Genomic DNA, 16238 nt, shown 5'->3' on the forward strand with positions numbered 1-16238 from the left:
GTAGAGGTGTATATGAAAAGAGCCAGCTTATGTTAATCCTGGGATTCTGGGCAGAGACAACCAAAGCAATGAAAAGACCACCCCCCTCAGATCAGAGAGGCACCACAGAACCCAGAACTTAATTGATTACATACGGGACAAAAAAACAGGGGTGAAGATCACAGATACAAAATGAGGCATCTAGAGGGGGAAACTGAGCAGAGAACACTGGTCAACACCCATTGCCATGAGAAAGGGTCAAAGGAATCAATAGATGCCACCCAGAGGAACTCTGCCCAGATATGTGCCTGGGCAAGGCATCAAGAAAATGGCCCACAGTCACAAGAAACAGACAGTTTTGGTGACTGAAGCCTTCCGTTTACCCAGAGAACAGGTACAGCATAGACAGCAGCAGAATAAGCTTCCCAGTACACCAGCCCTGAGCTGCAGGGAACCTCCTTAGGTTAAGAAAATAATTCAGTTTCAAGGTCCATTCAGCTCTCAGCCCAACAAAGTGGTGGGTTTTGTGATGAAAAACACTTGTCTGCTTGGGCTAGAGAACAGAGTGAAATCCTCAAATTCATTTCTTCCAGGTCACCAGGCAACGAGAATCAAACCTCACAGTAGTTAAACAAAGGGTAGCTTACCTGCAAAATCTCTTGCACAGCTCTGCAGGCTTCCTCTTTGCTGGCTGCAATAATTATTTCTTTTCTAGCAGCTTGGCCACTAGCCTTTATAACCAGTGCAGGAAAGTCTGTGCTATAAGTGATGGCAGGGCACATTAGAGTCAGGATCAGACATCTCCAATGCATCCTCTAAAAGGTAAATTTCTAAGTTGAACACTTAGAAAATTTTCCCCTTTTTCTGAGGAATTATACATTAAAATGTACCTGCTTGTGCCAATCTTACATGTCATATTTTCAGATAGACTTAATGTGGTCTTGTGGCCTAAGCACAGGACTGGCAACCAGGAACTCCTGAGAACTAGTGCGGGCTCTGACATTCGCTCACTGTGCAGGTCACAGTCATAATTAATGCTGAGTTTTGCACTTAAAGCAGGGATTCAGCTACTTTGTTACATGAGGAATATGGTGTCTTTTACTCAACATTACAGCATGTATTCGTTGAGCATAAAATGATTCATTATCCAATTCCGAAAGATAGCTTAACCACATTTTATACATCTTTCCTCCTCCCTCAGATATTGGATAGCCAGGGCCGGCTCCAGGGTTTTTGCCGCCCCAAGCGGCGGAAAAATAATAAAATAAAATGCCGCAATCACGATCGGTGGCACTTTGGCGGCAGCTCCACCACGCCGCTTTCTTATTCGGCGGCAGGTCCTTCCCTCCGAGAGGGACCCGCAGCCGAAGAGCCGGACGTGCCGCCCCTTCCCCTTCGCCACCCCAAGCACCTGCTTGCTGAGCTGGTGCCTGGAGCCAGCCCTGTGGATAGCAAAACTAAATGGAATATTTGAACAGATTATTCAGAACACCAGCATGCAAACAGACACACATTTTCGGATATCGCACGTTTTCTTTTTCATATTTTAATCCACTGACACAAAGCCCAATTCTTGACTTCAATTAGAAGCAGGAGCAAGCACAAAAAGCTCATATTCTGCAGTGCATGGCATGCCAATCTGGGATTGCTTTTCTTCTTTATGTTGTAGGTTCTTTTATGGTTTACATATCAAAGTTCCTTTGCATAACTGTAATAGAAAATAGTGTAGTAGAACTTGTTTGGGTAAAATTAGTAAGAAGAAAGATTTTATTTTTAAATGCCTGTTCTCATTGATACTACCACATGTAATACATGACATAAAAGAAAACACAATTTGTGGACTCAATGCATGGCAGGTGCCCTGCGCCCCTCCTCCTGTGGCCGGAGAAGCCCCGGGCTAGCGGAACCCCAATCCACTCCCGTCGCCAACGGAGGAGCCCCGGGCTGGCCTCGCTGTGCTGGATGACCAACCCGAGCTGGAGAATGGGAAAGGCAGTGCGCCTCGCCTCCCGAGACCCCCAGACGCCCAGCAGATGAATGCTGAGCTTTTTATATGTACTATGCAGGTTCGGGGCAGCTGAGGAGGCAGTATCTGCTACTCAGCTTCCAGGGTTCTTCAGTAATCTCTCTGGAGTCCAGGGAGATTACTGATGAACCCAGGAAACTGAATAGCAGATACCGCCGCCTCAGCTGCCCTGGAACCTGCGTAGCACATAATAAGCAAAAACCCGCAACCCACTGTCCCGCCGCAGCGGCTCTGCCAGGGGAGGTTTAGCCTTCCCTGGCCTATTATACTCACCACCCATGGGTAAGACCAAATATACAAGATACTTGAAAAAGTGAATAAGCTTCAAGTGACGGATGGTTTACCTGGTAATAAAGCTACAAGCTTCTTGAGGATTGGCAAATGCTTTCCATCTTGCTGTTGGGATCCTATGACAATCCAGAAAGGCTTTGGCAAAGCTTGTATTGGTCTCTAGCTGAGTTGCCTTGGCTGAGGGACCAAAACATCTAACTCCAGCTGACATCAAGTCATCCACAATTCCTAGTAATTGAAAAGTACCAAAAGATAAATGCACTCAAATATTCAAATGTCTACCTAAGATGGCCTTTTTATTCTATAAGACCGTGGTTTTCAACCTATGGTCCGCAGACCCCTGTGGGTCTGCAGACTGTGTCTAATATTTCCAAAGGGGTCCATACCTCCATTCAAAATGTTTTAGACGTCCACAAATGAAAAAAAAGGTTGAAAACCACTGCTATAATAGAAAAAAGGTGGGTGAGGTAACATCTTTTATTGGACCAACTTCTGCTGGAGAGAGAGAGAGACAAGCTTTCGCGCTTATACAGAGCTCTTCTTCAGGTCTGGGAAAGGTATTCAAGAGTGTCAGAAGTAAATACAAGGTGGGACAGATTGTTTAGCATAAGTAGTTAACACATATTCTAAGAGACCATTCAAGGTGAAGTGGCCTGTTAACAACTCTCCGGTCATAGGACAAAAAAAGGGGGGTTAATGGGTTATACATTGTTGTAATAAGCCATAAATCCAGTTTCTTTATTAAGACCATAATTTTTAGTGTCTAGCAATGTTATGAATTTAAGCTCCCAGGCTCAACTTTTGAAGGTGTTGTGCAGGTTTCCTTTGAGGATGAGAACTGAGAGGTCAGATATGGAGTGATCATTTCATGAAAAGTGTTCACCCACAGGTGACGCGGTCTTTTTGTCTTTTGTCATTTTTCTGTGTGAATTCAAGACATAGTGACGGTCTTGTTTCACCCACTCAGTTGTTATTGGGGCATTTAGTGCGCTGGATAAGGTACATTACATATTGTGAGAGGCATGTGTAGGACCCATGGATCTTGAAAGAAGCGTTGTGCTGGGAGTTGATCATCGTAGCAGTGGAGCTATATCTGCAGGTTTTGCATCTGTTGTTATGCCAGGGTCTGGTGCTGCTTTGAGTTGGAGTGTCCTGAGCTGTGGGGAGCTTGCTTTTGACAATGAGCTTGGAAAGGTTGGGGGGGTTGTTTGAAGGCCAGAAGAGGGGGTTCAGGAAAGATTTCTTTCAGGATGTGATCCCCATCAAGTATAAGCCGTAATTGTTTAATGATATTCCCTGTGTGTGCCATTGTGGGGTGGTAGGTGACAACTAGGAGGGTGTGTTGGAGGGTTCTTTTCTTCTGAATTGAAGCAGGTTCTCTCAGGGTATTTGGGTGACCCATTCCATAATGCAATCTACTTCTCTAGTGGAGTGTCCTTGTTTGGTGAAGGCCGTTATTCTATAACATCTTTACATTATTGATGGGTTTGTGTGCTTTATTACCATTTTATTTTTGTTCTCATCCCTCATTTGAAAATATTCAGGGCGCTGTTAGCATGGAAGCCTACATTTCATTTGGTGCCCCCTAGTTCTTGTGTTATGAGGAGTAAATAACACTTCCTTATTTACTTTCTCCATACCAGTCGTGATTTTATAGACTACTATCATATCCCCCCTTAGTAGTTTCTTTTCCAAGCTGAAAAGTCCCTAATCATTTTTGTTCCCCTTTTCTGTACTTTCTCCAATTCCAATATATCCTTTTTGAGATGGAGCAACCAGATCTGCATGCAGAATTCAAGATGTGGTTTTATATAGAGGCAAAAAAGAACTAGATACGTTCATGGAGGATCGATTCTATCAAGGGCTATTAGCCAAGGAGGGCAGGGATAGTGTCCTTACCCCTCTGTTTGCCAAAAGCTGGGAATGGGAGACAGGAGATGGATCACTTGTTAATTACCTGTTCTGTTCATTCCCTCTGAAGCACCTGACATTGGCCCCTGTCAGAAGACAGGATACTGGGCTAGATGGATCATTGGTCTGACCCAGTAGGGCTGTTTTTATGTTCTTAAGTACCTCCCAAAGCACCATCCAAGCAGCCTGCTACGTCCTTTGCTATAGTGAACAGTTTAATGCTCAAAATGTTATTTTACAAATGGATTAAGCTACCTGTTTCATCATTTGGTTTCAAGAGACTTTTAATCTTATTTTACAAAGCCTTGTAGTGAGATCATTCAGTTACTGCACATTTCCCACATGATGTCTAACGTACACAGCTATGAAGCAAAAATTAGACATAAAATAATCTTACATGTACAGTATAGAGAAAAACCTAGAATATTCTTACACTTCAGTTAAATTAAGGATTGAATACAGTTTAAAACTTCAATATGATTATTTTTCTTTTAAGATAGAAAAAGCCAAATGCCTTGAATTTAACAAGAGAATTTATTCTAACCTTACCAGCTCCCAAGTGTGCCTCTGGTCCAACTACCACAAGTCCAATGTTATGGTCTTTGCAGAACTGGGCAAGGATAGTATGATTGCTGACTAACACAGCTGAAAAGAATAAAGATATATAATTAAGTTACAAGTATAAAACACTTGTACACTGAATCAAAGACAAAGGAGGTTATAATTCCACCCCCAAACAGTGACAATACAGTGTTGGAATAGGATATTATAGGCAAAAGGAGAGCTGAACAACTTAAAGGGTGTTAAGCCCTTACAGACGTTATCAAAACTGAAATAGAACTAAAAATGGAGTCCAGAATAGATAACTGAAAGTTATGCACAATATCTGATAAATATACAGTCATTAAATATTAATTACGCTATGTTTATTTTGGGTAGCCCAAGTAAACATTTTAAAAACATGTTTATACAAATGGACTAGCACATTTTAAAAATAAAAAGGGTTCAGAGTAGCAGCCGTGTTAGTCTGTATCCACAAAAAGAACAGGAGTACTCGTGGCACCTTAGGGTACGTCTACACTTACATCCGGGTCCGGATGTAAGCAATCGATGTTCTGAGTTCAATTTATCGCGTCTGGTTAAGACGCGATAAATCGATCCCGGATCGATCCCAGAAGTGCTCGCCGTCAACGCTGGTACTCCAGCTCGGCGAGCGGAGTACGCAGCATCGACGGGGGAGCCTTCCTGCCGCGTCTGGACCGCGGTAAGTTCGGACTAAGGTACTTCGAATTCAGCTACGTTATTAACGTAGCTGAATTTGCGTACCTTAGTCCGAAGTGGGGGGGTTAGTGTAGACCAGGCCTTAGAGACTAACAAATTTGTTAGTCTCTAAGGTGCCACAAGTACTCCTGTTCTTTTTAAAAATAAAAAGGCGTTCTAGCACCAGAGCTGCCTCTGGTGGGCGGAAGACGGAACTGCAGCACTTCTTAGGCAAAATGTATTTTATGCAGGAAAATACAAAATTCTATACCCAGTGCTGTAGAATTCCCCCAGGAGTAAGAGTTCATCACAGCACCCTGTTCGCAGAGCCAGGTTAGGACAGAGTGGGGCACACAGGGCTGCGGGGGGGCCACAGACTGCGGTTCAGAATGGCTACTCGGGGGTCAGACTGGAGCATGGGCTCAGGAGCTAATGGGTGACAGTGTTGAGCCTGGGGACAGTGGAGAGGGGCTGCAGAGACCCATGGAGATGAGGGGTGTGGGGACAGGGGTAGATATGCCTGACTGAATGGGAGAGGCTTGGGGTCAGCCAGGATCTGCATGGGGGAGGCTTCCCAACACCCTAATAATCCCCCCCTCAAAGCAAAACCTCCCACCCACACCGCTATGCTCCTTCCCTCTCCCTCAGCTCTTCCATTACCCCTGACTCCCCCAAGTCTTTGCACTGCTTCTGACAGGTGCAGGAAATACAATTCTGTATTGTCATTTAAATGAATTACACAAAGTTCTGTATTAATATGCCTTGTGAGGAATCTATTTGTCCCCATGCAGCTGAGGAGCGATAAGTGCAGGAAGCGGAGGAGGGTGGGTGGGTGGGTGGAGTTTTGCAAAATTTTCTGCAACCAGGGGAGAAATCGGGGGGGGGGGGGGGTCTGACCCAGCCCCAGATGCCGTACAGGGGAAGAGGAAGTCCCATCCTCCCCAGCCCAGCTGTGACTAACAGCTGAGCCCGGCAGAGGGTAGGAGCCACCAGCCAGGTCTTCCCCAGTCCCGTCTCCTGCCCCACAGTGATTTATCTCTCTGCCAGCTGCTCTAGGCACCTGAAACATACTGCTGGGCAGGGTTGCATGACTGCTCTAGTGCCTTCCCTTTGCTTCCCTGTCAGAAAGCCATTTTTCTGCAGGGAAGCAAAGAAATTTGCAGGGGACATAAATGCTGTGCATGCACAGAATGCCCCCAGGAGTAAGTGTTTTATCAGATAATCTGACCATTCAAAAAAAACAGACAGCAAAAATTATTTGCATGTGGTATAATTTGTGGAAAAGAATAAAAGACACACTGTTAATTTCTACTGATTCAACATATAATATTGAACAGTTTTTGTTTATATTCACACATCTATATACGTGCACAGCTTGAAATATCATTTATTTGCTTTCTATTACCTGAATTTGAAATCTTTCCATTATCAGCTGTTCCTGCATTTCCTGGAGCAACTAGCACTTGTTGTACATGTGGAGATTGTGCCAATTTCCAGGCCAGAGCGTGCTCTCTGCCTCCACTGCCAATCACAAGCACTCGATCAGCCATCAGTCTGTGAAAAGCCAGTCACTGTACTTATTTCAGAGTCCTATGGGAAAAAACAAAACATATGAATTATGTCTCTAACAGCCACTCATAATTGGTAGCCTCAGTCATAGGCGTGCACAGCACATTTCATTAGGGTGTGCACCCAGGGAATTTTTTTTTTTAAAGGCGAACATCATAAAGGTGGGGGTGTGGGAGGGGGTGTGGGAGGGGATGCAGTGTGCAGGAAGGGGCTCAGGGCAAGGGATTGAGGCACAGGAGGGGTGCGGGGTGCAGGAGAGGTGCGGGGTGCAGGAGGGGGCTCAGGGCAGGGGGTTGGGGTGCAGGACGGGTGCGGCAGGGGGCTCGGGGCAGGGAGTTGGGGTGCAGGAGGGGTACGGGGTGCAGGCAGAGGGTTCAGGGCAGGGGGTTGGGGTGCAGGAGGGGTGCGAGATGCAGGCAGGGGGCTCAGGGCAGGGGGTTGGGGTGCAGGAGGGGTGCGAGATGCAGGCAGGGGGCTCAGGGCAGGGAGTTGGGGGGCGGGGTGCAGGAGGGGTTCGGGCTCCAGCCCGGTGCCGCTTGACTGCAGCAGCGCGTTCCCTGCCTGCCTGCCCTGGCCCCATGCCGCGCTTCTCACCATGTCCCTGAGCGGCCCCTGGGGGGGGGAGAGGGGGCACAGGGCTCTGCGCGCTGCCCTTGCCACACCTCCAGGTACCTCCCCCGAAGCTCCCATTGGCCACGGTTCCCCGTTCCCAGCCAATGGGAGCTGCGGAGGGCGGTGCCTGGAGCAACGCATGGAGCCCTCTGCCCCCGGGATGTGGTGCTGTGCCGGCCGCTTCTGAGAGCGGCGTGGGGCCTGCAGCACCACGGGGGGCAAATCCCACAGGCCGGATCCAAAGCCCTGAGGGGCCGGATCCGGCCCGCAGGTATTAGGATGTACCTGGGCACACCTGGCACACCCCGTGCGCACGCCTATGGCCTCAGTCTAGTTCCCAGCATATAAGTATTCAGGTGACAAAAATACACCATCACACATGGTATTGATTGGCAACAGTGTTGGCCTTCTGGGTGAAATCATGGACCAACTGAAGTCAGTGGAAGTTTTACCATTGACTTCAATGGGGTCAAGATTTAATCCCTTAAGTATACAGGCCAAAGTGTAGAGCAGGGATCGGCAACCTTTGGCAAGCCCCTTGGCAGGCGGGCTGGTTTGTTTACCTGCTGCGTCTGCAGGTTCGGCCGATCCCGGCTCCCACTTGGCCCGTGCCGCTTCCCGCAGCCCCCATTGGGGCTGAACCACGGCCAGTGGGAGCCACGATCAGCCGAAGCTGTGGACGCGGCAGGTTTGGCCCCGCCCCCCCAGAGTGCTTACCCTGGCGGGCCATGTGCCAAAGGTTGCCGATCCCTGGTGTAGAGACTGAACTACCCACCTAGGTCTGGTTCCTCCACAGAAGTACTGAGGCACATTGGCAGTGTGGGAAAGCTTATACAAATGCTGTTTTTAACTTACCTTTAAGGTGGTCTTCAATATGGAGGATGTCAATCCAGAAACTTTAATGAGCACTAAAATATGTAATTTTTTAAAAACAGCAATTGTCAAACTATAAAAATCAGTAAGAATGCTGCTTAGACTGAATAATGTGCTGAATACACCTGCTGTTTCCCCCCAAATACAGTAACTCCCCACTTAATGTCCTCTCGCTTAACGTTGTTTCGATCTTACATCCCTGCTCAATTACAGAACATGCTCCATTTAAAGTTGTGCAATGCTTCGCTAGAACGTCGTTTGGCTGCCTGCTTTGTCCACAGCTAGCAGCTCCCCTATCAGCTCCCCTACGCCTCCCCCCACAGCCCCTCCCGCCTGCCGGCAGACCCCGCAGATCAGCACCTTCCCCCTCCTCCTGCCCCCAGCAATCAGCTGGCTTGTGACATTCAGGGGGCAGGAGGGAGGGGGGAGGAGCGAGGACTTGGCGCACAGGCTCCCCCTCCCTCCCGAACGCCACAAACCAGCTGATTGCTGCGGGCAGGAGACAGGGGAGGGAGGCGCGAGGACACGGCGTGCGGAGTAAAGGGGGATAAAGGGGGGAAGAAGAGGTGGGTTAAGGGTCGGGGCTTAGGGGAAGGGGTGGAGTGGGTGGGCCGAGGGTTGAGCTCCCCGCCCCTGGTGGGTGGGTTGAGCCCCCGCCCCTGCCGCTGCGCACCGTGCTTCTCCTAGCCTACAGCACCTTCAGCCTCCTTGCCTGCCTCATTGTCTCCAGTGCCAGTGGGCTGTGCCTGTGTGGGGAAGGCAGGGGCACCTCCCAACTATAGTACTGTACTATATGGCAAAAAAAAAATTTCTCTGGAACCTAACCCCCCCATTTACATTCATTCTTATGGAGAAATTGGATTCGCTTAACATCGTTTCACTTAAAGTTGCATTTTTCAGGAACATAACTACAACGTTAAGTGAGGAGTTACTGTACACTGACATTTAAAATTGTTATCTCAATAGTATTTCTTGGCAGATTTGTTTTGATGTATTTCAGAAACACTAGAATATGCAATGTATTTTACATCTGCTGATTTAGTTTTTCCAATATGAAATTAAAATGGGCACATATAAATGTCATGAACAAAACCAATCCCAGAATATGACCTTTAAGATAGATACTATTGACATTAACCAATCTATAGCCATGAAATACATAATAAATTAAGAACACCATAAAAATGTCAGCTTTCCAACCAACACAACATTGCTCTTTCTCAGGAACAGATGATCTGTGGGGAGCTTACTGTATAGCTGACAAACAAAATCAGAGACAATATTTAAATACAAAAGCATTATGTTTAAGAACAGATTTTAGTAAACTGTAACCTTTTAGGAAGGAGATTTTGGTTCCTAGCAGAGATGGCACCAATATCGATAAAATAATGATTGATTATATACATTTCCAAAATGACTGAGCTGATCAAGTATAATGTCCACTTTAAAAAGTTTTATATACCCTCTTTTAGGGGACTTTCTTCTGCATCTACAGGGAAAAGGATTACTTTATATAAGTCTTTTCCATTTTTTTTTCTTTTTTTCAGAGTAAGGGTACTATACATTAGACACACTAAATACGTATATTAGATTACCTTGAAATAAAGTTAACTTTGTGCAAAAAAATTTAAAAGTTGGGTTCTTCCCTTTTTTGCTTCTTTATGAAAAGTTTGATTTTTCCTGCCCCTCCCTTTGGTCTTAGCTATATCAGAAATGTTAGGTCTGATCTTCCCTGTTGTTGCTGGAAGACTTTCCTGGGGTGTGTGTTTTACAGTACTGATTAAAGGATGAGAGAGCTCACAATAAACCAAAGGTTGAATTTGATGACATTTTAACAAAAACATCATTTATCCCAAATGCTCAGTACACACTGGAATTAAATAGCTGTTAACTAAAAAAGTTTTTAAAAAATTGATTTAAATCCTCTCCCCTCACAATTATTCAGTTTTCAACCTCTTCTTGACCCATCATAATTTCACTAGTTCAGTAGAGTCTTTCAAGGTAGAATAGATCTAAATTTCTAATGGAGGGTGGGAGGCAGGGAAAACACACACAAGCAGAAACCCCTTCATGCTTATCATAAAGAAGAAAAAATGAGAGTGCTTTCCTCTCCCTTCCCCCCTTCTTGCAGTCAACTTAAAGGCATCTTGGCAGGAAAGGGAGCTAGTGGAAGAACAGAACTTACTTTAGAGGAGATATGATGGGGACTCCCAGCTGAGACACCTCTGCTTGCCACATCAGGCAGTACTGCTCCATTTAATGATTCCAGAAACTCCCCAGCCAGATACAACCCCTTCCTCCTGCTCCCAGTTCAAATTCTTCTGTGTGATGACAGCGGATCCCATAGCCAAGGACGACAAGCTCTTGGGGAGCTAAGCTCTCCAAGCCATGGAGAAGGACAAGAAGGAGGGCGTGTGCTCCCATTCTCCTTTTAGCAGAAGAGGGAGAGCTGTACTCCCCCTTACTTTAACTCCTGCTGGTAATGCAGGTGACTCACTCCTTTTAAAAACAAAACAATATAAAACAGGATGCCCCCCAAAAACCTATGTAACATTTGTTAGTCTCCATTCTTTGAATTTCTTACAGGAGAGCAACAAATAATATGGCATTACTTCTCCACCAATCAGTTCTGTATTTTTGCTGGTAATCCACACAAACTCTATATTCCCCATTCCCTATAAAAACAAAGATTATAATTTCTGAACTGAGACATTAGTCAATGTACTCATCAGTCTGTGTCATTTAACTGCACATTTATGGCCCTTTTCAAGTAATGAATCTCAAGGCAACTTTCTATAACAATAAAACAAACATCTTTGGTAACAGTACAGAAGTTAAAAACTGTTCTTTTCTGATGTCAGAGGATGGGAGAGACATTCTTTAAATTAATATTGAAGAGTCATTCCTTGATGTGCATGTGTAACTCCCCACAATCTCAAATCAGTAATATAAATACACTTTTAGATTTGTTTAAAATCTCCAATATCTAGCACATATTAAAGTTAAGTGTTTTTCCTTTAATCCTGAATTATGACATGGAACCTTTTAACCCTGTGGAAAATAAAATGAGGTTTATTCAGTGTTGGAGATAGGTACACAATAAGTAATATGTTCTATTCCATTCTTTATAGGTTCTTATACCATCCTCACCGCCATAGTATTTGAACACTTTCCAGTAGTGCATTAAGAGACGTGACTAACACCATGTTTCTAATACTACAGTTGTTTACAGAAAAATAAATCAAAACGTGCTGATATATCACTGAGCAAGACCTGTGTGTGAACTTCTTAAAAGCAGGCACACACTGAGGCAGTGAGAAATAAAAGTGTGTGTCTCTAAAATGCAATACATTCCTCTCACATCATTAAAATAAATAAATTTACATTAACAAACAACAGGATAATCCCACACATGCACACCTTCCAATTCCTTACATATTGATGGACAGATGCCAGATTTTAGCATCACAGTGTAAAAAGCCATGCACATTACAATAAGCTTAAACATCACCTGTCAAGTCACACATCTCTTTTTCTTTCTTCTAGTGAATGACAAACAGAGGGAGATTCCTTAGTTGAAATCCGATCAAACAAGCATACAACTGCTGAGGCAGAATTTGGTCTGTAGATATTTAAGCAATTTCTTCTTACATTCACAGGGATCCTGCAGTGTAGATCACAACAAGAATCCACACAATTCTGAAACCATGTCTTCTTCTACCCAATCACATAAGAGGGAGATACTGAAAATTTGCATTCATTCTAACTGCCCACAACATACTGCAATTATCTGACTTAAGTCATTTCCTTAGGTAGGATAAGAAAGAGACAGACAGACATACAATAATAAACAGAGAGAAAATAAGAGACACAAACTGTTGAAATGTCTAACACCCAAACAAAAACACTTCTTCCATGGCATCATTTCCACTTCATGTAAATGTTTAGGTTTGCTGCAGTTTTCATATACAGATCAAACAAAAGGAGAACAAACTGACTACACAGGGCCAGATTCAGAGGGGATGTAAGTGATGGTATAAATTGCATATTCATAAAACAGCATAAGCAACATAAATTGGTGTAATTTACTTCAAGAGAACAAAGTGGCAAAAATGCAACAGGAAAAGCAACATATCAGGGTACAATCCAGACTAATGAGTTGCTGTGTCCCTCCTGCCCTCTAACCTGGGGTGCCTTTTACAATGCTTTGCTGCTGCTGTAGCCTCCAGCATGAAAGTCATTCCAAGCTATGTCTGTGTGTGTGCTGCAGCCAGCCACACCTGGGCTCTTACCAACCTTGGTTATACTGCAGGTGACTCCAACACACCCCCAATATTAGATTTCCCCCCAGAAATGTATGTCCTGTAATACCCACCCCTCTCCTGGACAATACAAGTTTATATAAAAGTCTGTTATTGCTTTAAAAGAAATAATTTGCACAGAACCTGCCACCTCAAATGGAGTTTCCCAGACACTTCAGTTTAAACACATTGGCCTAGATAAAACAATAAAGTAAGTTTATTCACTACAAAGAGAGATTTTAAGTGATGTACAAGTAACGAGGCATAAATCAGAAATGGTTACAAGAAAATAAAGTTACAACTCTGATGGTGCTTAACTTAAACTATATCAGAATCAAGCAAAGTAGTTTCTCACCATACACTTTCAGCAGTCTTACTGATCAAACTTCTTAGGTCAGGCTGCAATTAACAGGAAAGGGAGGCGGAAGGAGTGTGGAACTGAAACCTCATGCTGCAGCTTGCTGTGAATGGTAGGGACAGAGCCAGCTCTAGGTTTTTTGCTGCCCCCCACCCCAGCCCTGGGCTCCCCCCGCACCCCCATGTTGCCCCAGCCCTGGGCTCTCCTCCCACCAGCATCTCCTGCCACCCCAGCCCTGGGCTCTCCCCCCAACCGCATTTCCTGCCGCCCCAGCCCTGGGCTCTTCTCCCCCCCACACCTGCACACCCTGCTGCCCCAGCTCTGGCCCCCACCTGCACCCCCCTGCTGCCCCGGGCTCTCCCCCCACCTGCATCTCCTGCCACCCCAGCCCTGGGCTCTTCCCCCCCGCCCCCGCACCTCCTGCCGCCCCAGCCCTGGGCTCTCCCCCAAAGAAAGAATTGGGTGGACTAAATGGACAGTGCACCTCTCTATCTGAAGCCTAGCAAGGGAGGTACGTGGATCCCACTAGAATTTAAAATGAAAAGTAAGGGAGGGGAGGCTCTGGACCTGGGCAGCTTTAGATACAGTACCAGGCACGTAGGAGGATTTACACTTCTGAGCCATGGAAGCAGAAATTGATTTTTCCTTTCCAGATTTAGCTAATATTCAGAAAGGGAATCTAGCACCTGCCTTCCAGATCTGAGCACTCCTGAATTTTGAAGTGTTCAAGCTCAATTTGGGCAGCTGTTACTTTATTTCTCCCAAATCAAATATACTGATCCACTGTAACTTGCTGTAGAAAAAGTAGAATAAATTGAGCAAGAAATGCTTCCCAGTGGTTATTAGGACTGGAATTGCTATTTTCAACAGCCATTGCTTTTTTTTTTTTTTAGTTTTGGTTTTATTTGTTTAAAAGGAAGACAGTGATATTGCATTGGCAAATTCCCCATAGAAACAAAGACTGGAACAAAAGAATAATAAAGGCACCTCAACTTTTCCTCATTTATGTAGGACAGTCTTATAATATGCATCCAGATATCCTCCAATCACACAAGCTGAAAATTGTTCCACTTTACTGCAGTTCTGTGACCATATGGGAACCAATCCTGTCTGTGTTCTGTGCACATCCAAAATTCCTGCTGAATGACCCGCCCTGGGAGCGAGTTACCAGTGACCCAGGGCTGGGGTGGCAGGAGGGTGCAGTTGGGGGGGGAGGGGAGAGAGAGAGTCCAGGGCTGGCGTGGGGGCAGCCAAAAATTTTTTTGCTTGGGGCAGCAAAAAACCTAGAGCCAGCTCTGGCTGTGAATGCATCTCCAGATGACATTCGGGAGACAAGAGAGTCTATATGGAAGGATATTCCCTGCTGCTTTTTCCTCATCTAATTGAGGATACTTTGTTTCCCTACCTGCTTGATGACTCTGTTTACTGCTTAAATGCAAATTAAGCAGAGCACACATTCCTTTGAGACAGACCTGTCTGCCAACTTCAGTTTGGAATATGTGTTAATAACATCATAAAGTGGAATATTATAACTTCACATATGACGTTGCCACACACATTTTATCAGGACAATAATGACCAGAAAATTATGAGTTTTCAAATAACTCACAAGGCATACTTTGTACAAAGATTATTACAGTAGTAAGTGTGGTGTGGACACATGAGGTACATTCTATCACAAGCGTGTAAAGAAAGATGAAAGAGGCCTCCTTTTACACAGTTATGTTAGTGCATAGGCGCCAACTTCTACTGGCACCAGTGGATGCTCGACCCCCTTCTGCCCCAGGCCCCACTCCCTCCTGCCCCCCTTCCAACCCCTTCCACAAAGTCCCCACCCCAACTCCGCCCCCTCCCGCACCTTAGAGACTAACAAATTTATTTGGGCATAAGCTTTTGTGGGCTAGAACCCACTTCAACAGATGCATGGAGTGGAAAATACAGGAGCAGGTATAAATACATGAAATGATGGGAGTTGCTTTACTAAGTGTGAGGTCAGTCTAATGAGACAATTCAATTAACAGTAGGATACCAAGGGAGGAAAAATAACTTTTGTAGTGGTAATGAGAGTGGCCCATTTCAAACAGTTGACAAGAAGGTGTGAGTAACAGCAGGGGGAAATTAGGTTTAGGTTTTGTAATGACCCAACCACTCCCAGTCTTTATTCAGACCTAATTTGATGGTGTCCAGTTTGCAAATTAATTCCAGTTCTGCAGTTTCACATTGGAGTCTGTTTTTGAATTTTTGTTGTTGAAGAATTGCTACTTTTAGGTCTGTTATTGAGTGACCAGGGAGATTGAAGTGTTCTCCTACTGGTTTTTGAATGTTATAATTCCTGATGTCAGATTTGTGTCCATTTATTCTTTTGCGTAGAGACTGTCCGGTTTGGCCAATGTACATGGCAGAGGGGCATTGCTGGCACATGATGGCATATATCACATTGGTAGGTGTGCAGGTGAACGAGCCCCTGATGGTGTGGCTGATGTGGTTAGGTCCTATGATGGTGCCCTTGAATAGATATGTGAACAGAGTTGGCACTGGGGTTTGTTGCAGGGTTTGGTTCCTGGATTGGTGTTTTTGTTGTGTAGTTGCTGGTGAGTATTTGCTTCAGGTTGGGGGGCTGTCTGTAGGCAAGGACTGGCCTGTCTCCCAAGGTCTGTGAGAGTGAGGGATCGTCCTTCAGGATAGGTTGTAGATCCTTGATGATGCGCTGGAGAGGTTTTAGTTGGGGGCTGTAGGTGATGGCTAGTGGCGTTCTGTTACTTTCTTTGCTGGGCCCGTCTTGTAGTAGGTGACTTCTGGGTACTCTTCTGGCTCTAGGGTGACCAGATGTCCCGATTTTATAGGGATAGTCCCGATTTTTGGGTCCTTTTCTTATATAGGCTCCTATCACCCTCGACCTCCTGTCCCAATTTTTCATACTTGCTGTCTGGTCACCCTATCTGGCTCTGTCAATCTGTTTCTTCACTTCACAAGGTGGGTATTGTAGTTTTAAGAACGCTTGATAGAGATCTTGTGTTTGTCTCTGTCTGAGGGATCCGAGCAAATACGATTGTTTCTT

At 45.2% G+C, this 16238-nt stretch overlaps 1 protein-coding gene across 1 annotated transcript in view; it reads right to left on the reverse strand.

Moving 5' to 3' along the window:
- The window catches only part of LOC113406397 (trifunctional purine biosynthetic protein adenosine-3-like), a 42754-nt gene extending 35737 nt beyond the window's left edge, over positions 1–7017 (reverse strand). Inside the window, 4 exon segments of the mRNA XM_026651078.1 lie at positions 627–738; positions 2350–2524; positions 4757–4852; positions 6873–7017. Coding sequence (XP_026506863.1) covers positions 627–738; positions 2350–2524; positions 4757–4852; positions 6873–7017 — 528 coding nt within the window.
- Positions 7018–16238: the final 9221 nt, after the last annotated feature.

The sequence above is a fragment of the Terrapene carolina genome, unplaced genomic scaffold (genome assembly GCF_002925995.2).
Source record: "Terrapene carolina triunguis isolate 2854851 unplaced genomic scaffold, T_m_triunguis-2.0 Scaffold30, whole genome shotgun sequence".
Taxonomy (NCBI): Eukaryota; Metazoa; Chordata; order Testudines; family Emydidae; genus Terrapene; species Terrapene triunguis.